General features: G+C 34.4%; 1 protein-coding gene across 3 annotated transcripts in view; it reads right to left on the minus strand.

The window, feature by feature from the left end:
• Nucleotides 1-26,714, minus strand: part of LOC150095189 (BTB/POZ domain-containing protein KCTD9) — a 156,892-nt gene that overhangs the window by 103,398 nt on the left and 26,780 nt on the right. For all 3 annotated transcript variants that reach the window (XM_090409700.1, XM_090409699.1, XM_090409698.1), the window contains exons 3-4: nucleotides 17,479-17,522; nucleotides 79-202 (exon numbers count right to left, since the gene is read on the minus strand). In XM_090409700.1, coding sequence (XP_090265826.1) covers nucleotides 79-202; nucleotides 17,479-17,522 — 168 coding nt within the window. The remainder of the gene's footprint in view (nucleotides 1-78; nucleotides 203-17,478; nucleotides 17,523-26,714) is intronic.

Raw genomic sequence — 26,714 nt, forward strand, 5'->3', positions numbered from 1 at the left:
ATAAATTTAATTTGATTCATTTTGTCATTATTATGTTGCTTCATAAATCATTATTATCACAAATAAGTCTTACTGTACCTTGTGGTGGCAAAATATTTTCCTCCAACATTTAGCAATATCCATTCTGAATTATTTGTGAGTGGTGATGGAATGCTTGGTGCCTCGGCCACTGATTTACACTGGCCAATGTTTTGCTGAACGCCTAAAAGTTTAACAAATACAACAAGCATTTTAATATAATAATCATTAAGTACATAATTTTCAACTTAAATATTAAGCCAATGTTTTTAGTTCCCCTCCCTTTTGTATCACTCCATTCAAAGCATATTATTTCCTATTTTTATATTTCACATACAGTAATAATAATTTAGAGAGACAAATTTGAAATGAAAGAGGAAACATGCATACAAATACAATCCTTTCCCTTTTCAGGATTTTGATACTTTTCTGGACCAGGATGATTATTTTCATTATACCAAAGCAAGTAGTGCTATGAACAAGGCTTGAAAAATGCAGTCATCTGCTCGTCTACGGTGAGTAAAAATCAGAAGAGAAGTTTTGAATAATTAATTCTCAAGTTTTATTTATGTAATGCTAATTCTGTTTCATGTTTTTGCCATAAATAGTTTTTTTGGATGTTTACCATACTTATCTCATCAATTAGATATGAGGGAATGTTGGTCATTACAAATACAGTCAAACTTGGTTATGACAAGCACCACAGGACCTAAAAAATTTCCAAATTTCCTTGTTATAACCATTACCCACTATATCAGTGATGAGTTAAATCTACCTCCTATTTTTTTTTTTTAATTCTCAATAACCTGATAAAAAATATATTAAAAAAAAACAACAAAAGGATTAGAGAGTAAAAATAATACAAGTACATACTAGATATCATCATCATCAAATTCCTGATATATAACCTCAAGGGGTGTACAGGATATGATAGTGCTACATGAAAAATTTACATCATTACTAACTTCCTATCTACAATTTTCCTCCAAATCAATCTGTTACCTGTCAAGACTGACATTATCAGATCTTATATTTCTACCTTCTAAGGCACTTTTTTACTGTATCAATCCAAATATATCTTGGTCTTTTTCCTGCCAACCTGACAGAGAACACTTGTTTTGCTAATCTTTCCATGTTAGATACTAGATATTAATTGTATGAATACGCTTGTATAAACTACTATAAACTTAATATTAAACACAATTTATTTGTCCATAATTTTGAAACCATAGGCTTAATACTAAACACACACTATTTCTGCTTAATTAAAACAATACTAATTAATAATAAACTAATAATAATAATGAATTAATATCTTTTTAAAACTGACATAATGATGGTATGTCAGTTTTTAAATCAATCCAGCCAATTGCTGTTACATACAAAATTGTCGTGTGTAAATTGTTTAGCAAATTTTTCCACCTGTGCCTTCAGGATCAGACCATCTATTAAGAATGCAGCATTTCTTTGGGTAGTAAATCACTTAAGCAATGCTTCATTGACATTTGCAAGCTTGCACTTTCTAAATTCTTTTGTTTCTGTAAAGTTGTTTTCCAGGATGACAAGTAAACATCTTCACGACTTATTTTTCACGGTATTAACAACACCACAAACACTTTTATCAACAAAGATGTTTTATTAACGCTTATATTTCGCTGATTTTCAACTCAGCATCATCAGAGCACAACACATTTGTAAACACGACAGTGAGTGAAGAAACGCGACACTCACTGTCGCGTTTACAAGTGTGTTGTGCTCTGATGATGCTGAGTTGAAAATCAGCGAAATAGAAGCGTTAATAAAACATCTTTGTTGATAAAAGTGTTTGTGGTGTTGTTCATACCGTGAAAAATAAGTCATGAATAACCATCAACACCTAAGCTTATCTGTTAGATTAAGTAAACATCTTCATATACATATTTGGTTTAATTCTTTATCCAAGTGTAAGCAAACAAAGTTTGTGTTTGAAATATTTTCAGGACTGGGGAAACTCGTGGTAAAGGTGGTATAAGTTCTGATCACTTGCCTTAGTATCCTATAATGCTATGCATTATGGAAAGGATCACTACCCAGACTGGTTTTGACCTTTATTGAGGTCTCGTCAGTGAGAGCTAGACCCAGAGGTGGTGATACTAAGGTGGGAGTAATGCAAAAGTCATATCACATATAGCAGTTGGCTTATTTAATAATAAGGTGTTGACACCTTTTGGCAACTGGTATATGGTAATATGACTTTTGCATTACTTCCACCTTAGTATCACCACCTCTGGGTCTAGCTCCCAGTAATGCAAAAGTCATATCACCATATACCAGTTGCCAAAAGGTGTCAACACCTTATTATTAAAATTCTCTGGATTAGAGATAGTTGATGGAAGTTTTTTCACTTAGCTATGCTATCAATTACATATTTGGTTTGAGTTTATTATTTTTTTTATAGTTTATTTAGATAAAGGATTAAACCAAATATGTAATTGGTAGCATAGCCAAGTGAAAAAACTTCCATCAACTATCTCTAATCCAGAGAATTTTAATAATAAGGCAACTGCTATATGTGATATGACTTTTGCATTACTTCCACCTTAGTATCACCACCTCTGGGTCTAGCTCCCACTGATGAGACCTCAATAAAGGTCGAAACCGGTCTGGGTAGTGATCCTTTCCATAATGCATAGCATTATACATACCCATAAGGATATGTGCTTTGCATTATGAGATACTAAGGCAAGTGATCCTTTACCACAAGTTGCCCCAGTCCTGAAAATATTTCAGGTGCAAACTTTGTTTGCTTACACTTGGATAAAGGATTAAACCAAATATGTAACTGGTAGCATAGCCAAGTGAAAAAACTTCCATAAACATTTTCATTCTTCCACAATGTCAATACTATTGAAGAGAACAAACTTTTTTTACACACTTCAACATTTTTCAAACCACGTCCTCAGTCACAAATAATTTCAACTTTTTTTTTTTGTGAATTGAGAGATACTTTTAGTAGACATTTATGATGAAAGGGTTTGTTTTAAGTGAGGGAGGAGGACCAGAAGCTAGATACTGGAGAGGTAGGTAGAGTGAGGATGGTCACCAAGGACAAAATTAGGCTATAAACTGGCTCATAATCCAATGCGGGTAGTCATATATGCCAAGTCGCTCACTTCATTTTGTCTATTCCAAGAACTCCCCGAGCAATTAAGAATGTTTGCATAGTTACCAAAATTTGTATGGTATATCCATGTAGTACACTCATTATAAAATTGAGCAACTGTATATGCATACATTAAAATCATTATGGCTTTATGCTCATTACAGCTGTGACTTTATTATTTCCACGCTTGTTACAACAAAGTTCGACTGTACTGTTTTTACCAATTATATATATATATATATATATATATATATATTATTTTATTTTAGTGATGGAATGACCAATAAGAGATTAGGATATACATACATTATGTTAACTTTAGAGAGTGCTTCATATCATTAGGTAACCAGTTAATCAAGACATGGCAACCTAAAATAGGTAAGCAGCAGACTTAGCTTATTTCTTTCCCAGTGATGAAATATACAGAATTTGACCATTAATAATCAATATTAAAACTTGGAGAGTTGAGAAAGAGGTATTTATTTTCCTAAAATATTCATTATATTGATTCTAAACTAAATGTTTTTTGATTGTTGCCATGTCATATGATATTACTGGCCCTGTCCATTTAACAATGCTCCAGAGAAATCAGAATTCAGAGATGCACTTACTTAGGTATATGTGTCCAGCTAAGAATTTTAATGTAGATATTTCCAGAAACTTTGTTTCGTGTTGCCCCTGTGGATTTTATTTTATTGAGTTTTTATGAAACTGAATGTTTCAATGTTTGCTTATAATGGCACAGGAAAAAATTGCTTAAAAAAGTATTCAAGACATAAGTGTTAGGTGCAAAAACGTATCAAAAAGGGTATTAATTAAAAAAAAAATACTAAATGGTCTTGTAATACTTATAAAATGCATGAGTTGTTTCTTCACAGACTGGTAAATATACTAACACAACTAGTTAATATATGTGCTTCAACACTGGTATTAATATGTAGTCAAAATTAGCTATGGCATTAGGGCCTTGTTTAACTGGGCGAAGCCCCAGCCAGCATGAAATTTTATCATGTTGTACCATCATTTTACATTTTGGTTTAAGACAATAAGAATATAATTTGGTCGGCTAAATCCCAAATTGCCAGCCCATCCTCATTCGTTCAGTATCCAGGTAGATGCCTAACAGGGTGCACCACGAGAAGGTGAGGACTGAACATTAGGTCAGAAGCCCTGATCGGTTCTCTGCATTCCTTTAAAGGCTATGTGGAGGTCACCTCTCAGTTATATAGCTTTGACCCTTAAGCACCTCACAAAAAAAAGAGAATATAATTTCTTAAAATAAAAACAAATAAATCTGCTAATGGCTTTCATTCCAATATAGGAAGTAGGCAAGGCTGTTTTAGCTCTATTTTTTTGGAGACTGAGGAGGCAGTTTAGCCAATTAGAGATAGCTGGCCCTGATGAGAAGTGAATGACAAGTGCTGCCACCTTGCGGTCCCTGATCCTAATACTGCATTTTCTGAAATAGTGTGGTTTCTAGAGTCGATTTTCTTGAATTTATGGAACAAAAAACCTGAGTTACCAGGAGCAAAAATCTATTGTCCACCAGAGATCAACTAACTCAGGAACTGGCAAAAAAAAAAAAAGTCTTAGAAAAAATTATCAGTTTCTATTACAAATTCCCTTTTGATATAGATAAATGTGTCTATATATTCATGTAGATTGACACATTTCTTGTGTGTTCTCTTTATGTCAATTTATACACATCATTATAATCATAGTGTTGGTAATGATCCATGTCCTGAACAGAAATCCAATAGGTACTTACATTATTATTGGATTTGCTCTTTCTCCAACTTTTCCAAAACATTATTACATTCCCATATGTCTGAGATTCATTTCCTACTCTGCTATTTAGCTTCTCATGAGAAGTAGCTTCTCTTGTTTCTTCATATTAGTTGTCTGTCTTTTCTAATAATTTGACATATTCTTCTACTCTTTCCTTCTTAGAACCTTCTGAATTTCTTATTTCAAAATTTTCCAACTTAAGGATTGGACACTGGGTCAGAAATCGAAGTTAGTCTTCCACAATTCTTAAAGACTATGTGGAGTCCCTCTCTTAAGGTTCTCCCCTTCCATGCTTAAAGACAAAGATAAATCACTATTTTCTATTTACTTTTTTACTATGTTTCTATTTACTATTTTCTAAACCTAAGGGACCAGAGTAATGCAGATAATACCTATTACTTGGTTTAACTGAACTAAAACTAAATAACCACCACAAAAATTACTTCTCCTCTACTCACTCACCCAGCAAAGGGAAAAGGCAGGTATAGTTGCCATCCTAGGTATAATCATTGGGAAGGAAAGGGGAGGGGGGATTTTTTTGTATGATTATTTTGTTCTTTGTATATATTGTCACAAACAATTGCACAACTTTCTTGTTATCCCACTGCTGAATGTTACTATCAATCCAGTAATATATTCCCTATATTTTTATAATTATTTCCTATATTTCTGATAATATTTTACTACTTGTTTATATATTAAAAAATTGTTTTCATCATGGAAGCTCTCCTGCTCAACTAAACCCAAGCGGAAAACATCAGTGATGACACAAAAATCAACTTAAAAAATTCTTTACACACACACACACATACACACGTAGTTGACAGTAAAAACTGCTTTTCTGGTTCTTAAAATTTTGTCCTGGGACTAATAATTCTTATAAGAACTTGCATGTAACACTAATAATATGTTTCATTCTGACATCAGTCAGTAGCAGATTGTCATACCCAATGAAAGTTACCTATCACCAATTAAAATCTTAAATGATCCTTCAGGCTGAGGGATAAAAAATAATTTTGAAAACAATAATAATTTCTATTAAAAGAAAATTATAATGTAAGCTAATATTAACTACAATAAATTTAATTATTATTTCCAATATTTCAGCAAAGCCAAACTGCCATCATCAGGGAACAAGTACAACATGATATGCGGACACAGGCACTACGCCGAGTAATAAAGCTGAAACATAACCAAAAGTGAGACTAAAGGAAATGTCCCCCCCCCCAGTGGGCTAAAATGTTTAAACTTAGTTAATAGACTGAAGTATGGAAGACAAGATCTTTCCAAACATGAGGCAGTTTTGTGCAAATGCAAATTTGTTGGGGTTTAGGTAGTTTCTTAAGACTAAGGCAGATTCAAGGAATAATCTGGTATTTATATTTGCTATGGTGAAGTAGATGGCCTTCTTCCAGCATATCCTACAGTAGTGTGTGTGGGGGGGATGTCCAAAGCATGGTCAGCAAGTCCTGAGTGGCTGTTGTGGAAATAGATCTAGTGTAAAATCGTACATACAAGGAATTTTATGTAAAAACATCTTGTAAACCGATTTTACTAGGAAACTAAATTCCACTGTAAATACTTGTGCTTTGATAGAAAATTTTTGATGTTAATTAAATTGGAAATAATATTTTCTTAAAGTTATTGAATATTGTATTATCAAATGTTTTGTATGTGAACAAAAGAAATCGTGTATAAGCATATAGTTTGCCCACCGTTTGTAGATCTCTCCTTGTCATTTTGCCAAGAATAGTCGATTCATGCTGAAGGGGAGAAAGAAATGAAGGATGTACGAATTGGTCGCCAACATGCGAAATCACGTGCTTTCTTGTATGTCGCTGTACTAGTACTAGCTTGATTTTTGATGTCACTTTTTTTGCATTATTTTTTATTATTAATTTGTATGATGGATCCAGTACAGTCAACGAGTTCTGTTGTTAAATGTTTCAGTAGCTCTTGCAAAAGAATATTGAAGAATGTGCTCACATTCTGCGAAAAAAAGAATTGTCTCCTTGTTCCCCTTTCTTAAGTCATAAAACGTGCAAGTGCAATTGCGGGCATATCGTGGTCAACTGTTAAAAGAATTCATAGGGAATCAAAAGGTGAAGGTAAGCCAAAATTTAAATCTCCTAAAAAAAGGCGCCAGAGTAAAGAAAACCATCGAAACCGTAGCTTTGAATGATTTTCATGTAGACGTTATAAGAACTATTGATGAATTTTATGTGGTCGAGAAAAGAGTGCCAACTGTTCTGAAATTGATTCCTGTGCTTAAATAAAAAATTAATTTTCCTTGGAAAAGAGAAACTTTAAGGAAAATACTTCATGAAATCGGATTTTGTTTTAAAAAGTCCCAGAATAAAAGGAAACTAATCATGGAGCAAAGTGACATTGTTTTATCTAGAACGCAGTATTTGAGAGCAATATGACGTTTCAGGGAGGAGAAAAAATTGGAGATGTTAATGTCAGCTCTTTGCTTTATGCGGATGATGTTATACTTCTAAATAAATCCGCTACAAGTCTGCAAGATTCTCTGACTAAATTGAATAGCTATTGTAATAGATATGGTATGAAGGTCAGCAATAAAAAGACAAAGACAATGAAAATAGGCAGAATCATTGAAAATGTCAACTGTGTTGTGAATGGAGAACCTGTGGAACAAGTAAAACATTTCAGCTACTTAGGCACGATTTTTACTGAAGATGGTAAATTAAATATAGAAATAGACAACAGAATCAGCAAAGCTGGTATGGTGGGAAGTGAATTGAATAAATTCATATGGAGTAAGAGAGAAATTAGTCGGAACACTAAATTAGCTGTATACAAGACAGTGTTCAAACCAGTTTTAACTTATGGATCTGAGAACTGGGTCAGAAGTAAAACATTTGACCAAAGACTAGAGACCGCAGATATGAGAGTCCTGAGAAAGATTCAAGGCATGAACAGATGGCATCAATGGCAATATCATATTAAAAATGAGGATATTAGGAAAGAACTTGGCATTGTCAGCATCCAGGAATGCGTTAGCAGAGCTAATCTCAGGTGGTATGGTCATTTAAATAGAATGGGAGAGGAAAGATTAGCAAAACAAGTGTTCTCTGCCAGGTTGGCAGGAAAACGACCCAGAGGAAGACCAAGATATAGGTGGATTGATACGGTACAAAGTGCCTTAGACGATAGAAATATAAGATCTGATAATGTTGGAGTCTTGACAAATAACAGACTGATTTGGAGGAAAATTGTAGATAGGAAGTTAGTAATGATGTAATTTTTTCATGTAGTACTGTCATATCCTGTACACCCCTTGAAGGTACATGGCAGGAATTTGATGATGATGATGATGAAAAGACCGATTGTGTATCTAGATGAAACTTTGATTGATAGTAATTTAACTTATGGAAAATGTTGGCAGTCTAAAGAAGAATGTGGAGGGCTACAAACCGGAAATGCCTCGCGGTGCATAATAATTTTGTGTGCGGGTGGAGAAATGGGTTTTTTACCGAATTCAAACTTGCTATACAAAGCCAATTACCATAGGCAAACGAATTCTACGATCTTCGAAAAGTGGGCAGAAGAAAAACTGATTCCAAACCTTCCTAAAAATGCTGTTGTTATAATTGATAATCTTCATATCACTCTATTCGATTAAACAAAGTTCCAAATTGGTCTAATAAGAAACAAGTTCTTATGGATTGGCTCTCTGCAAATAACATTTTTCATTCCCCAGATATGCGAAAAATTGAATTGCTTAATTTGGTCAAAAGAAACTCGCCCACAACTAAACTATTTAAATTCGACACAATGCTCAAAGAGCATGGATTTCTTGCTTTGAGGCTACCACCATATCACTGCGATATTAATGCTATTGAGTATGTTTGGGCAGAAGTGAAAAGTTTCATTTGCCATCGCAATGTAACTGGAGATATTGATATGTCAAAACTTTTTAAGCTTTCCGAACAGGCGATTGAAAGTATTACAGTTCAAAAGTGGGGAAAATATTGCTTTCATGTCACCTCATTGGAAAATATGTATTGGGACAGAGACGGAATTATCGAAGAATTATGCAAACCTTTGGTGATCAGTTTAAGTGAAAGTGATGGCGATTCGGACACCGATTCAGTTGACTATGAAGATTAAAAGGATTTGATAATGGTATTTTTTTCCAACCTTTTTTTGCATGGGTTTGTTAAAAGAGTCACAACAAGTCATAAATAATTAATCGGTTTAGGACATTAAAGTGTCTCAGTTCTCTCAACTGTAAGTTTAGAATATCTAAGTTCATTTGAAAAAATTTCTGTTTTTCTGTATAATTATTTTTATTTTATAGAAAACTTTCTTAAAAATAAACTTCGTTAAATTTTTGTTTTATGCTATACCTTTTTTAATTTTGTTAATACTCTACGTACATTTTTTCTATACAAGCAAAATAGTTACACTTTAAAAATGACAATGTTCGTAAAAGAAAAGCTAAATTTTCCGACCTCTAATAATAAACAAACACATCCCAGAAGACAGATTGATTACCCTATTATCGGAATGGATTCTCCTTTTTCTGACATGCGCAGAAGTGTCGAGGGACCTCTAATCGGTGGGCAAACTATACCAAGGTCAAGCTAAAGTTCCAGACACATAAAGAGGATTAATTCATGACCACAGGCCATCAATGTACGCAAAGGTCAATGTTACGTTGGGTTTTCCCGTTGAAGTGGACAACAAGTAACGGTATCGGGTGGACGATGACATAAGAATGGGAAGGTCATGGGAAATGAATATATAGAAGTTTGCGAAGCCGAGACAGGTCTTTTTTTTTCCTGTTGTTTCCGGAGAGTTGAAGTTCCAGTACGGTCAGGAATGGAATATCCGAGTGCAGTTATGTGGTCAAGTAGTGTTCCAACGTAGGATTTCGGACTACGCATGGCAGAAAAGTTATCGTAAGCTGAGGAGATTAAGCGGAAGCACGAGGTTTGACAACGGCAGCTTTGCTTCGCTGAGATCGTAGACATCGAATCGTGACCGTATTCACAGATCTACATACATGAAGCAAAGGCCAAAGGAATGTAACAGCTAGAGAAACTCGTCCAGGAAAAATCAGATGAAAGAAATATGAGCCACAGGAATTCAGTTGATGTTCACAAATAAAGGCCAGAGAGATCCCGACTTCACAACCAAGTAAGAACTTTCCAATTGTATAGTAGGAAGAATAAGTAGTAAATTTTGTGACGGTGAATGAATTTAACTGTACTTTATATAGTGATACAGGACTCTAAGAATTAAGCCATTAGTAGAAATTAATTGCTCCATATCAGAGAACATAACTAAATTGTGAAGTGAATTTTTTTTTAGAGTTTGATCAAAATAGATAGTTCTTGAACCTGAGTTTATGTGATATTAGTCTTAAGGTATGCTGAGTAATTGAGGAGAAAGATTCTAGTCACATGATCCCAGTAAGATTTTATGTTGTTAAGGAACAGGAGTGTATATAATATGTCGGGTTGTTTAATAGAGCTTTAATGCTAGACTTAGTTAAATTTAATGAATGACAATTGTGTAACTCTTTCTTTAGTAATGAATAAATTCTTTTCTTGTCAATCAATTAACTTGCCTGATCATCGAGTTCAATGCACTGCTCATAAACTATGCGGAAAAAATTTGGATATAGTCATACTGCATAAAGAGAGAAAGAGACTTATGTATTTATTGTATAAGGATAAGATAGAAAATTAAGGATTGTGTGTCTTACTAAGTGTTTTATTCTTGGATAAAGAAAACTCTCTTATCTAAATAATTTTGGTGGCACAGCTTAAACAAATAAATTTCCAAAATTTGAAAAAGAATAATCACTAATAATCAAACAAAGAGATTGGCTCCAACCCGAGGCATTTTCTTTGTTAATAGTTTTGTATACACAAGCATTATATTAGTAGCGGCCAAAAGTTAGATGTACTACAGGGTTAAGTTTATACAGAATTTAGTAGGACTTGATTGAAGAAATTGAAGAGTAATATAAATAAGATTAATAAATAACAATAAACAAAATATACATAATTTTACGCTAGTTCTTATGTTCAGCAATTCTGATGTTGATTGTCCTGCTTGTTTGGCCGTAGTAGAATACTGCAAGAGATCTGAAAAACAACCAGCAGGTCTTTGGTGGATAGATAAGGGATGCCATTTTTTTTTGTATGGTCTATAACTGGTTGTAAGGATGTTTTTTTTTATAATTTTTTAAAGATTTTAGCTAGTTTTTCATATCTGCTCTGGACATATGGTGGAATAAAGATAGCTTTGGTGTAGTCTCTCTTCTTGGGGGGGGGGGGTAATGCTTTCATGATATGGTGGGGATTGTAGTAATTTCCTAAGAAGATTTTGCAAATGTTGTCGAGTTCTCTGGAGTGGGCACTGTTATCAAAACTAATTCATCCTGCTGTATTATAAAGGGTTTTAATAATCCAATACTGCTGGAAGAAAGGGTGGTGTGTGGTGTGATCATTTATGAATGTTATCTACCAATATGTGGGTTTTCTATAAACAGAGAATGCCAGGGATCCATCAGGGCAGACTCTTGTTATTTTCCTTTTTAAGGTGAATTGGATTCCGGAATGTCGGTTGTTTAGATATGTTAAAAAATGTTGAGATTGTTAAAGTCCCCATGAAATAATTAGAATAAAGGGGGAGGGAGAGTGGCGAGCCCAATGCTGTCCCCTCTATTTGTTTGTAGAATTTTTCCACGACAAACAAAATAGCTCAAGTTCATGGTGAACTTAAACAAGGCTGAGATATCAGGAGGGAATTGAGTTTGAGTAAGGTCTAAAGTATCTTTAAGTGAGACATTTGTGAACAGAGAGGAGACATCAATGTCGGTGTTTAGAAGTGTGAGATTTTCTATACTGGCTTTAAGGCGGGCTGAATTTTTATTTGCGTGTGAAGGGAAGTTGTCAGTGATACTGGGAAATCAGTTTGGTTAATTTGTATGTGGGTGAATCAATGCCATCTACAAATCAGTGTAATGCCACAATCTGTTTGATTTTGGTAGCCTGTGTATCCAGGGAAGAGACACAACAAGCTAGAAAGTGTCCTTTTTTTAAGGGGCCTGTGAAGTGATCTGACTTGTGTATTTGTCAGATCATAGTTTAAGGGAAGGTAGATTAAGTAATCTTCAAGCAAAGAGGCAAGTTTTAATATGTAATCATGGCGATACAGAACTACTATAGCATTCCCTTTATCAGCTTATCATAATTTCTTCTATGGGAATTTTTTTAGGTGCAAGTACATAACTATGGCCATCAATGAGTGCACTAATTGTTTCCAGCTTGGAGGGTGAAGAACGATAAGTTCACTAAGGAATTTTTTCAAGAATTTTTTTAGGAGATTAACGAACTTGTTGATGTGCCAGCTCTATTTATTGAAATTCTTTGGCTGTTTAAGCATTACAGAAGTCTGAATAGCCATGTATAGGCCTTACCATCAGACAACTTTTTTAAAATAAGGATATACTATACTTTAGTCATTATACATACTTTGTACACATACTGACCACCAAATTAGAAATCTTTATGCAGATGTACGTAAATATCACTTATGCAGCATACATGCAAACTGCTTGGCCACATGCATCACCATGTGTTCTAGGTAACTATTTAAGAATACTTTTGGTCAAAAATCTTCAGTAGTGCTGATCACACTGGGGAAAACAAGGGCTCTTTTAGAGTTCAATAAAGGGCTTATTGTGGGTGCCTGTCTGGCTGGAACCATGATTTTTAAAACAGCAGAGCTGACTGGTTTCTCAAAAGGTGAAATATCCTGGATGTTTAATCAGTGGAAAATAACCCACATTGCTTGCCTAGGAGGTGTAACTGTGGTCCCAAGACAGTCTGTCAGGAATGTGATTGCCATCATTTGAGAAAGCTTGTATGGACAAACAGAACTTGATGTCTGTAGCAGCTGACCAAAGCATTTAATGAGGGCTGTTCTCCATCCATATTTCACTGAACTATGTGAAGGGAAATGAAGAGGATCAGTACTGGCAGTTGCATACCTACATGGAAACCAACAATTTCTGCTAACTTTCTATTTCAGTCACCGGTATGTGTATCATATTGATGGTACTGCATTACAGGAAACTGAAATGCTGGGGATCTGGGGGTGATAGGGAATAGAGATTTAAAATTCAGAGGACATAATGCAAAGGATTGCAAAATAGCTCAGAGGATTTGGCCAGCCAGGATGGCCGAGTGGTTAGCATATCAGCTCTCCAGCCAAAAGGCTGCAGGTTTGAATCCTGTTGGTGTAGTTGCGGTCAGTTGGTGGATTGAGTGGCGGAGACAGAGCCGTAGAGCAGGTTACCCTCCGTCGACGAGTCTTTGGACTCCCTGGAAGTGTCTAATAATAATAATAATTACTTTGATGCTGAAGAACACTGCTAAGTAAAGATAGGGAGGCTATTATTCTTCCTTATAAGGCTATGATTTGGCCACATGTCAAATAGTGTGCAGAGGTTTGGTCACCTGGATTCTTGGGGATCAGAAATGGTAGAGAGATTTGGAGACAAGTGACCAAGCTGGTTGCAGGTCTGTGGAATGTTCCTTATGAGGATAGATTGAAGTTGTGTAGGTTGCAGGATATGACAGAAACTTATAAGTTACTAAAGGGATTCTATAAGATTGACATAAAAGAAATTTTTCATTACATAGGAAGCAGGAAGAGAACAAGGAATCATACCTAGAAGTTGTCTAAGTGCTTGGCCAGTAAGGGTGTACAGATTAGGTTCTTCACTGAGAGTGGCAAATGAGTGGAATGGATTGCAAGTGGCTGTGAGTGCCCCAATGGTGAATAAGTTTAAGTATGATATGTATTGTGTGAATAATGAATAGCATGTGTCTCCCTCAATAAGTATTTTGACTCCATGGAGATACCTGTAGAAATTATAATAAATAAAAATTAACAATTTATTTGACAGCTCCAAAAACCAAATGAACATCACTGAAAATCAATGCACTGATGAAATACAGAACTAAGCTGTCTACCTAAAGGACTGGGTGACTAGCTACCTCACCACACGAGGTCAGGATAATAAGTAACTTGCTATATATATAAATGGTCTGTTAACTGTTAGTGCTTAAGCAGTAGAAAAGAAATGATAAATAATTGGTCTAAAATAATAGCTGCTAGTAACAAGAGAATCCTTACTTAGCATGCTTACTTTTACTCCCTTACTTAGCATCATTCATTTTATAAGAGAATTTTCATAATTTAATACAAGAAGAAATGTTTGTTTCGTTAAACTATAAGCATTAAAATTCAAATGTGGAATTATAATAACATCGGTGTTTAATTAAACATTACCATTTAAAATAACAGGTTAGGCTTGAACTGCAGTTCAAGCATTTGTACAAGAACAATAAATAGGAGACAGCTATTATTCAGATTATTTAGACATAAAGGAAGAAGTGGAGGGATAATCATCTAAGTGATCCCAAAAAATGGGAGCAGACAGGTGCTCCATGTTGCATCAGTAATGCACTACTGCAGACCTTAGGTCAGTGTTTCCCAACATTTTTTGGATCACGCCCCATCTCAGCGCCTTAAAGATTTTGATGCCCGCCCCCAGCATAATAGTCAGCCAAGTTCTGAAAAGTATAATATAAATAGGTACTTCAAATAAAAAAGGAACATAGGTAAAACTGTTTTTAATTTGACTTTCTTCAATGAATATAAATTTTATATTATGCTTTGTATATTATAAAACAAATCGAACTGAACTCGGGAAAAATAAAATCAAAGTTAATGCGATCAGCAGCTTGATGTCTGCTGCAAAGAGTTTTTATTTGAGGTACTAATTTAGTCAATCTCAAATCCCCATGGTTTGCAATATCCAGATGATTTCTTTTTTTCAGTAACAAGTCATTTACAGCACTAAAGCCACATTCAACTAAATATGGCGACAGGAAGGGCAACGGTAATTTTTTAGCAAAACTAGTTGAAGTTCGGTATTTAGTTTCTGTCTCGTCAGAAAGCCATACCATTGTTCCTTTTATGTTGAAGAAAGTTCTAATAGACTCATCATTTTGCTTTTCTGAGAGTTCTTCTTGATACTGTATTTATGTTGACTGCTGTACTCGTGTTGTCAGCTTTTTTTTTTTTCTCGGAAAGTCAGGGTTGCAATATCAACAATTTATCGCTGACAATGGCAATTTTTTTTTTACTATATTGGTGATGAGGTGACGAATGCAACATCATTTTCTAATTTTCACCCAAAATATTCAAATTTCCCCCCTGTGATCATATACTCTACATTGAGAAACACTGCCTTAGGTCATGTTTTGTTTCACAAAGGACAAAATCTGACTTTTAATTTCAAACAATACCAAAAATAATTTAAATAAAATGTGAAATCTGGTCGTCTATTAAACTGTGTGATAATCACAGAGGCCACAAGTCATAGCTTATAAGTTTACCTTCTTATTTAGAATCCATTTTATAAGAGATTTTTAATAATGAATGAAGCTATTCATCCCTTTAATATTAGCTTTTACTATGCATTTGTCTCAATTAGATATCTCTTTTATATTGCTTCCTCTATGATAAAAAATGAAACAATAAACAACATGCATAGGATGTAATCTTGAAAAATGAAGTCTACTGTCAATGAGAAGAGTGCAAAACAGACTTTCTAGATGAACAATACTATACATCAGTGTTTCTCAAAGTGTGGTACGTGTACCCCTGGGGGTACGCGAAAGATCTTCAGGGGAAGTACATGGCAATTTTCGGCTATTAGTGAAATTAGAGACAACTGGGATAAAAACGGCACTAACTAATGAATCACTTCTCCCCTCCAACAGAAACTGCTGTATAGAGACTCAAGCAAAGCCATATGTTGCAGGTGCAACATATGGTTTTGATTGACACCAACCCGTCGTGAACGTGTTAAAACTAAGAAATATATAGTGAATGTGTTTCAGATATTATGGAATTCGGTTGAAGAGAATTAGCATTTCAACTCAACTGTTGAAATGCTAATTTGTCTTTGGTTCACGTGATCTTTTGTTAATACCGCACCAATCATATGCACCTCTTCATAGCTGCTTCACGTAGCTCATCTTGTAAATTACTGGTAATTTTTGCTCGAAATAATGGAAAAGAAGATGAAGCTATTTAGGTAGATGACTTGAGATGCACACAAGGAAACTGTTCTTGATGCCAAAAGTAGCTATTGCTACTTTTGGCTTCTTGGTAAGTTGCACCATTTTCAGTTTTTTTTCTGAAAGCTTTAGTTCCCGAAAATTCCTGCATATATCTCGCACCACGATTTTTTAGCTTTAATTTTGGGAAAATGTGCGAGTTATATACGAGTAAATACGGTAATTTTTTTTAGCTTTCAAATTCTTAAGTATGGATCATTAGTTAAAGACTGGATTTATAAAACTCCCAAAAGAGAGCAATATAGCAAATACAAGTAGCTATAAGCAACAAGAAAACGTTGATATTGCATCTGGATCAAATGAAATTGATAAGGGTGTGTTGTCTGCCATCTCTAGAGAACCAACTAGGAAGAAGATGAAAAATCTTGGTAAGTATGATATGAATTACTTGAAATGTGGATTTCATGGACAGGAAATGAAGAGGAGTTCCAAATTTTGTTCTAATAAAAATAAATCATATTTTTTGTTTACATGAACATATAAATTCAAATAAAATAGACATTTACAATGAAATATACTTTATTTATTTATTTATTATTTGATAAGGGGTACTTGCTAATAATGAAAATTTTAGAAGGGGTACGCGGATATATGACGTTTGAGAACCACTGCTATACATAAATGATGTATGCCCCCCCCGAGGATGTGTGAAACAAGTGAACTATAGCAGAGTGAGTTAGAAATCACATCTTGATGCAAGCAATAGTGCATACCTTTTCTGTACCATGTGATATAGAAATATGTGTCATGTTAATAAACATGGAATATCTTTATAACAGCATATATCTCAACAAAGAAGCAGAATGGGAGATATAAATATACAGCACGCATCAAATTGAAATAAACATGTTGTAAAACAGCATATTATAAAATGTTACTGCTTTTAACTTCACAATTTTAGGCATTTTTTAAATTCAGATCAGAAAGACCATCATAACTACTGCAGCCTGGTTGGCCGAGTAGTTAACGTATCTGCTCTCCAGCCAAAAGGCTGCGAGTTTGAATCCCACTTTAGGCATGGATGTTCGTGATTGTCTGTAAAAGTGGTGGTGGATGGTAGATGGCATTGGTGTAGTTGCAGTCTGTTGTAGTTGGTGGATTGAGTGAGTGGTGGGGACAGTAAGTTGTAAAGTAGATGCCCTCCCTCGATGAATCTTTGGGCTCAATGGAGGTGTCAGTGTCACGTAATAATAATAATATTACTACAGCAATTGAAATTTTATGGGTTTTTTTTTTTTTTTTGTTAATAATGTTAGTACAGTAATTTTAAAAAAAAATTGTGATATATATCAAAATTTAAACTGAAGAAAGTTAATTTTTAAAACAACTTACAGATAAATGATTCCCCAGCTGATACATACAGTATATCTTCATCTCTGAAATACAATTTAAGAAACTATTTCTGAAATTTCCTTTTCAAAAATCCTTTGAAAACAGGGAATTTCAGAAAGCATCATAAATGAATTTTCACACAGAAATAAGTTTTAAAAATTAACAAAAGTAATAACACTACACACATAAAAGATAAAGTTTGTCTCCATGTCCTAACAAAATGGTAAAAAAAAAAAGAAGTTTCTATCCCTCTTCAAATTGCAAAAATAACTGAGTTTATTGCCATAATAAAATTGTAACTACCAAATATAAGGTTACTGATACAAAAAAATTAGCATAAAATTGAAATGACATTAACTATACAAAGAGATGCATTAAAATAACTATTAACAACCTAATGTGGAAAATCTAAGTCTCACATTGCAAACACTGATGATAACATTTAATGGCTTATATAATGCTTATTTGTATAACGATTAAAAATTGCAATCTGTTTATGTTTCTATTACAAATTTGACCAGTTAATTGCATGTTTGTTTGCATATAATTTTTTTTTTGTCATATTCAACCTGAGATGAATTTTTCATTTAATTCTATGATGATTAATTAAATAGGTTTCCCCCCCCTCAGATTAGAAGTTTAATGAAGTGAAACAGTACTAGGAAAGGATAAAAATAGTATTTAATTCTTCAAATATTTTGTCTCAGTTACAAAGACATTATCATGGAGTACAACATGAGACATAACACAAACGCAGCACAATATAAGCAAAACACTTGGATGAAAGACTAGAGTTCCTGACTACGTAGGGTGCCCTCTATGGACACCTGTTGCACCCTAGGATAGGATCTTAAATTATTAGCATTTCCCATATTTGGAGAAGTTTTATGCAACTATATTATTCAAATTAGGCTGATTTTTAAGAGTGGCAGCAGATTCTAAAAACAGCCTTTCTCTTCTAAATTTACTGTGATGGAGCATGGTCTTTTTCAAATTGATTCTGTAAGCAGTATGTGAGTCTGCAAGGCCAGATTGACCATAGTCTCATAACAGAATGTGTATTTCTTATGTTCTTCCATGCAGATGATAGCTGATCTACCTGTCTGTCCATAGTAGACCAACTTGCCTACTATATAGAGTTTCTTGTTCCTCTGCAGGAACAAGAAACTCTATATACACCTAGAAATGAGAAAGGAGGAAGTTCGTAGAAAGTTTTTTAACTTGGGTATATACTATGTTAAAGATACCAAGCAATTCTATAAGCTAGGTTTTAATCCTTTTTCCCAAGTGAAGCAAACAGACAAATAAGTCAAGTTTGTACCTGAATGTAGTTCAAGACTGAGGCAATGAGTTGCCTCAGTCTTAAACTACGTTCAGGCGCAACACACAAACAGACTTATTTGTCTGTTTGCTTCACTAGGGAAAAAGGATTAAAACCTAGCTTATAGAATTGCTTGGTATCTTTAACATACAGGAAGTTTGTCTTTAGTGGAGCAAAGATAGTTAACTAGTTTTAAGTGGGGCTTGAAAGGTGCAAAGATCATATTTCTTTAAGATTCTAGCAGTTTTTTCTGATGATAATTTTTTCTAACAGAGGGAAATGGTGATAGCATTACTAAAATCTCATAACCACCCTTCTCAATATGGTGTCATTAAAACACTAATCCACAGAGCTTATAACTTTTGTTCCAATGACACCACTATTATAGCAGAGCTCAATCATATACACCACACTCTTTTTATCTAATGGTTACAGTTCCTACAGTATCAAAAAAATAATCAATTCTCCCTCCAATTCATGACCTCTTCAGAAATATTTTAGTAAAGCTAACACCATCCCCTATGTCCAAGTAACATAAGAAAAAATAGCCAGAATCTTAAAGAAATTCAATCTTTGCACCATTTTCAAGCTCCACTTAAAACTAACTACCCTTATCTGCTCTACTAAAGTCAAACTTCCACCTTTCACAGTTCTGGGTGTATATAAAGTTCCTTGTTCCTGCAAGTTGGCCTACTATGGACAGACAGACAAATCAGATACATCATAGAAGAACATAAAAAATACTTATGGAGTTATGACTATGGTAAATCTGGCCTTGCAGACTATGCTTTGGATATGGCTCACTGCATCAACTGGGAAAAGACCACCATGCTCCATCACAGTAATAGAACACTATTTTTAGAATCTGCTGCCGCTCTTAAAAATCAGCCTAATTTGAATAAATATGGTTGCATAAAATTTTCCAAAATATGGGAAACACTAATACTTTGAGATCCCAGTTTACATCTTAGGCCACTGCCAAGATATCTGCAGAGAGCACCCCACCTGCTTAGGTGAGATGCCCCCCCCCCTAGTCTTTTGTCCAAATGTTTCACTCTTAGTTTTTGTGAAACTTTGCTTTTGTGTGCGTGTTACAAGTGTCATATTGCATTCCACGATGATGTTATTTATAATGTGTATTTTATATATATTTCCCTCTTTATGTATATTATTATTCTCTCTATATACTTATGAGATGAAATATTATATAAATTTCTTTTACTAACAATTATTTTTATTTTTGACTCCAAGTGTCCCTATATGTTATTATATTTGCACAAAGAGTTCACTCCAATTGGTGCAATGACTTTAACTCACTCTTTCAGAATCCAACTAATCATTGACTCAATACCAAGTACAAAATAAACACATTTAATAAAACTAAAACAATATATATACACTTCTAGTAATAATACATAACTATAACTACAGATTATATGCATCCAAGGCCTTATTTAAAAATATAAACTTACTCTTAAGACTAAACACTTTTTCTTTCACAATCAATCAAAAAAAAATGTTCATAGTCTTTTTCTCTTTCTGTTAAGGCTCTTTTCCAGAAGTTACAAGGTTCTGTACTTCATTATCAGGATCCTTTTCATCAATCAATATAACACACATAAAGTCTTCTTGACTATATCCTGTTTCCTTTTAGTAGTAATACTCATCAGATCAGGCACCTTTAATACCTAAAAATCTTCTTAATTCAATATATTTTCTAAACTTTCACTTTCAGGCATTCTTAATACTTATAAAACTTCCTTATCATTATTTTCTCTAAGAAAAACATTCACTTTAGAATGTAAGCAACAAGTTCTCCTTTCATTCACAATACTAAATTGACAGTCTTAACTTATTCCACCTTAAAAACTTACAGTTTCAAGATTTCCTTTTATTCATTACTTATTTCTCCTTGAAACATTATTTCCACTATTCCTTTTTCTCGGAATACAGTATAAAATATCTTCCGACTGCCACACACAAAAACAAATATCAAGTTTCTTCTAACTTGAATATTTACCAGCCAATTTATATAAAACTTATAGTTTCAAGACTTCCCTTTTATTCATTACTTATTCCTGCTTGAAACCTATTATTTTCACTATTCCCTTTTCGGAATACATTATGAAAATTCTTTTGACTGCCGCACACAAAAAATCAAGTTCCTTCCAACTTGAATATTCCTCGGCCAGATGTTCTAAAAAACTTCCGAACGCTCTCTTGTTTACAACTGTAACTTGGATACTCAACGCTTTCCTTGTCAGCTGTCAATCACACATCAAGTTCTCTCCGGGAGCATGCGCACTTCACAAAAGTCAGAAAGTACGCACTGCGATAAAATGGCTGACTCGCTGTATCCATCAGTGCTAAAAGAAAGTCTTTCACAAACACAAAATTCAACATTTTAAAATACAACAAACTTTCTTATAAGTAACACAAATAATCAGTTTAGTAAGTACTTCAATATTTTTACTTCTTTACATGTTACTTCTAATATAACATTTTCATAACGAGCACATCACAAGTGCAGACACTGCGTGTATGAAAACAAAAACTAACAAGCATAATTAATACGTAAAAATATTCAGAATTTTTAATATGATTATTTTTACAATGATATGTCTGTAACTGAGATGAAATATTGGAAGAATTAAATACTATTTTTATACTCCTAGTGCTGTTTCACTCCATTAAACTTCTAATGTAAGGTGAGTTTCTCCCAGCACTTAAGCCTTAACAAACAAATAGGTTCCTCCCTGGCTTCCCCCCTTACAGAGTGCAGCTGAATACAAAGTTGCATTAACCAACAGTTGTTGAATTTGCAGGTTCTTGATGTTCCCTCCATACAGTTATACTGTGATAACAACTATTATGTTCCCAAATTAATAGCTCATATACATTTCATAGGATAGCGCTTCACCCAAGAAAAGTTTATGCCACTCCAACTCAACCAGGATTCAATCACTAATTCTATAATTAAATCATCATCAAATACCCCATTGAAATGCATATCAGCATACTGCAAATGATATGGAATTTGCTAATACATATTAACCAATTCCATATCACTTGCAGCAGTCTTAACTTTTATTTCCATCAAGAAGAGTCAAATCTCCATAATCAACCTTCCTTACCGGCTATATATTCTGGAAAAATGTGTTGGATTTTTAACCTGACTGGCTAAGAACAGCAGAAATGTGATTCTTTCCATACTGCCTATTGCCTCAGGCTGAACTTATATTCCTCATACCACCTCAATAATATCTTCTTTCTTCATATTGTCTGCTTAATTTTACCATTTATCTATTTCACTCCTACCTCTTATTCGCTGAATGAACTGTTTGTATATAGTTCAAAACTATTGTAGTTAAATACTTCTTTAGTCCATTCAACTCTTCCCTCCACAAAACTGCTCTATTCATAAGCTTTACAGGATCATCTATTAAACCATTCCACATGCCATCACTCAATGAAGCTCATGTCTGGCCAGTACTCAAATCAATACCTTACTCATTATTAATCACATTTTATAAGTGGAAACTAGAAATGCTCGAATATGGGGAAGCTTTGCCATCAACAAGGATTTATTATTATTTTGGTAACCTCCATGAAGTCAAATCTCATGACTCATCATGAGAGACTCAGTCAACCAAAAACATATCATAATGAACTTTGAAGTTATTTACACTACTTGCATAACAATACACTGACAATGCATTCTATTCACGAACTCTCCAAACCCTTCTTCACTGCAATACTACTTCTAGGAATGGCCTCCTGTTTTTCCCATTTTAACATCCATGGTGATGAAAACAAACTTGCAGAAGAGCTGAAAAAGAACGACATGGACATAATTGTTATTGAAATTAAAAAAAAAAGATTAAAAAAAAATTTAGTCAGGGAATCTTGCAGACTTGTAGCGGATTTATTTAGAAGTATAACATCATCCGCATAAAGCAAAGAGCTGACATTAACATCTCCAATTTTGATATCATGTTTAATACCACTTTCTTTCATTATGTGATCCATATAGATAATGAATAACAGAGGGGATAATGTACATCCTTGTCTCACACCACATTTAACATTAAACCATCTTCCTGTACTTCCTTCAATTCTAACTGCTGACTTACAACTCAAATAAAGACTAAGTATTGCTTGATATAATGCCCCATTGACACCATATAACTGCAGCGTATTGAATAGCTTCTCTCTTGGCACCTTGTCATATGCCTTTTCCAGATCGACAAAACTTAAATACAGATCTTTGTTATATTCCCATGCTTTCTCAACTATTTGTTGTAAAGTGAAGATCTGATCCTGACATCCTCTATTTGGCCTGAATCCAGCTTGTTCTTCACCAAGCTTTTCTTCCACAATTCTTCTCAACCGTTTCTCAAGTATACTTGCATAGATCTTGCCAGGAACACTCAGTAGGGAAATACCTCTGTAATTCTCACATTCAGTTTTATTTCCCTTTTTTATATATGGGTACTATGAGAGCTCTACTCCAATCATCGGGAATTTGTCCCTCTGTCCAGGCTTTCTGAACTATGCAGTGCAGCCACTGTAAGACTCTTATACCACCATACTTCAGCATTTCTGGTCGAATATCATCTACTCCTGCTGCCTTTCCACATTTCCAGTCTTTGATGGCTTTTTCTACTTCAAGTATAGATATGTATTCCTGACTGCATGCTTGGTCAGTGTTTTTTACCACTGCGCTGTCATCACTGCTTGTTTCATTTAGCAGTTTTTCAAAGTAATTACTCCATACTTCAAGGATATACTCCATACGTCAAGAGTTAGAGATGATAAAGGTGACATGAAAACATTGTCATGTTTTCATGTCACCTTTATCATCTCTAACTCTTTTACAGCACTCTTTCCTCCATTCCTGAGCTTCTTCAACAACCTCCAGAATATTTTACCACCTTCTTGATATCCTGGATTCTCTAATTAAGTAATGGCTGTAATAATTTGTCATGAAAATCAACAATTAAAAAAGAACCAAAATCATGAAAATAGGTAGGAACAAAGAAAAAACTTTAGCAGCATTCCAATGAAGAAATTATAGAAAAATTTAAATAATTCAACTATTCAGGCAGAATTTTAGTGAAGTTGGCAAATCACATGTTGAAATAAACAAAAGAACAAGCAAAGCTGGTATAATTGGAAGTTAACTGAATAAATTTATATGGAATAACAGAAATTAATCAAAAACTGGCTCATGCAAGACAGAATTCAAACTAATTTTAACTTATGGATCTTAAATAGTGGTTAGAAATAAATTAGTGGATCCATTAGCCTGGAGACTGGATATGAACATCCTGAGAAAAATCAAGGTAGTGAACAGACAGCATCAATGTCAGAATCATATGAAAAATCAAGGGGAAAACATGACAATGTTATGTTAGCATTTAAGAATGCAAGAGCAGAGTTAATGGGTAACATGGTCACTTAAACAGAATGGTAGAAGAAATGCTAGCAAAACAGATGTTTCCTTTGTGGCCAGGTTGGCAAGAAAATTACCCAGAAGAACAACATTTAAGTGGATGAAGTTTAGAAGCATCCTAGAACAGACTATTTGGAAGGAAGCTATTAATAGGAAGTTAGTAAACTTTTGATAGAGTATTATCATAGTATCCTGTGCACCTCTTGAGGTTACATATATAAAAAATTTGATGATGATTATAAGTGGAGGATAGAAATACTATTGAATTCACAATAATATCAGCAAATGCTGTAATCAAATACAAAGCTTGCATTTCTTACGTGCCTTCTATCACATACCAACAAAGGTAACTAACTGGCTGTCTTTCAGAAATTAAATTTTCCTTTATTCCAAATGTTAATGTTATGGACTAAGTAATATGACAATGGATATCATTATACAATACCAGCAAAACTTTTCTGCAAAGTAGGATGGTCTACAATACAACAGACTTCACCATCTGGAGTTTCAAGCAGAAAAGCTAGAGGACAAAAAACCTACAACAGTCATACACTATATCCATGCTCAAAACAAATCATATGCAAATACTGCATAGTGTATTTCATTACTCTACAATATTCTTTATCAATACCAGAACATGTGAGAAAGTTGCGATTGTGAGAAACCGCAATACCTGACCTTACCAAACATCTTTTGGATGGTCATTGATCTTTGTTTTCTTTACAAGTCTGTTAAGGTGACTATGCAATTTGGTGTCAATGTTTCAACTAGCAATTTTTTGCTGTAGTTAATAATGGTCTACCAGGCTTAGTATAAAGTCTACTCTCACTATAGCAAATACCATTTATATCAAACTTATTGAAAATTTTGACCAAAGCTATAGTAAAAGAAATTCACTATAACATGCTATTCATATATGACAAATTATCATTGTGTTTCCTACATATTTGCCATAATGCGAGTCAACTGTATCAGGGTGTAGTAATTGCCAAACAGCTATATACCCTCAACATGGTGTCCAACTATAATAAAATTAGTTTAATCCTTTATCCAAGTGTGAGCAAACAAAGTTTGTGCCTGAAAGTATCTTCAGGACTGGGGTAAATGGGTACAACACCAGGGCAACTCGTTGCAAAGGTGGAGCAAGCTACCAACACTCCTATCTCAGTATCTCCTATAATGCAAAACACATCTCCTTGCGGATATGTCTAATGTTATGCATTAACTTTCAACATCTTTCTCTAAATCCAGAGTAATTTATTGAAAAAGGGTGGCACACCATTTGGCAACTCCTATAGGTAGAGATGACCTGCTAATGCTTCTGCCTGGTATCTCCACTTGGTCCGGGCTCCCACTGTAGAGACCTCAATAAAGGTCGAAACTAGTCTGGGTTGTGGCCCTTCCCTTAATGCATAACATTAGACATACCTGCAAGGAGATATGTTTTGCATTATGGGAGATACTGAGATAGGAGTGTTGGTAGCTTGCTCCACCTTTGCAAGGTGTGCCCTGGTGTTGTACCACCTTACCCCAGTCCTGAAGATACTTTCAGGTGCAAACTTTGTTTGCTCACACTTGGATAAAGGATTAAACTAAATTTATTAGGCTTTTCTATTAGTTTCACACACAATCATGTTTATAATTGTTTCAGGAATTATTTGTTTGAAACAGTCCATTGCAGAGCATAGATTTTGAGTTAGTATTGCTCTGGCAATTCCTTCTCTTTCTCGAAATTGGTTAAAAATTGGTTTTATCCAGTCCTTTCTCTAAGGGAAAGGACTTCCATAACAGCAAAATCACCTTCCTAGGAGATTTTAATGTCCACAACATGAAATGTACAGATCTCCAGCAGGCAATGAACCCAATCAGGAATTCCAATTACCCGAACGACTGCTCTATCTAAAGTAATGAAGAGAACTATCAATTCCCAATCTACCTCGAAGAAATCCAGCTAATAAATGATCACCAGAATGGATTCTGTCACTGTCAATATATCACCTGTCTCTGGACAAATGACATGAAGATGCTTGGTAAATCTCAAGTGGTTGCACTTGATATCCCTTATGCTTTTGACCAGTTCTGGCACAAAGGCTTACTAATCAAACTCCCATCATTGGTCTTCTCTGGACTTCTACAGATGGATTGCTTTTCTGTCTGGATGCACACTATGTGTGATGTTGGAAGGTTCCTTATTCTCTCACCATTCAACTAATATCAGGGTTCCACAAGGTTCTGTTCTCTCACCAACCTTCCTTCTACATATCAATGACCTGCTTCTGTTGACCTCCAACTCAATACAGAGTTCTGCAGATGACAGCAGAACTTCTCTTTCATTTGATAAACCTTACTCTACACGACCTCACCTCAACCTACAGAACATCAACCACGACTGCCTCAATTCGGATCTCCAAGCCATCCTCCAATGGTGTTCATATAACCTCACCAATTTCAATGCTAGTA

This window comes from Typopeltis vanoorti, chromosome 20 (genome assembly GCF_054136105.1).
Source record: "Typopeltis vanoorti isolate ZY-2024b chromosome 20, IOZ_Tvanoo_1.0, whole genome shotgun sequence".
NCBI classification, from domain to species: Eukaryota; Metazoa; Arthropoda; class Arachnida; order Uropygi; family Thelyphonidae; genus Typopeltis; species Typopeltis vanoorti.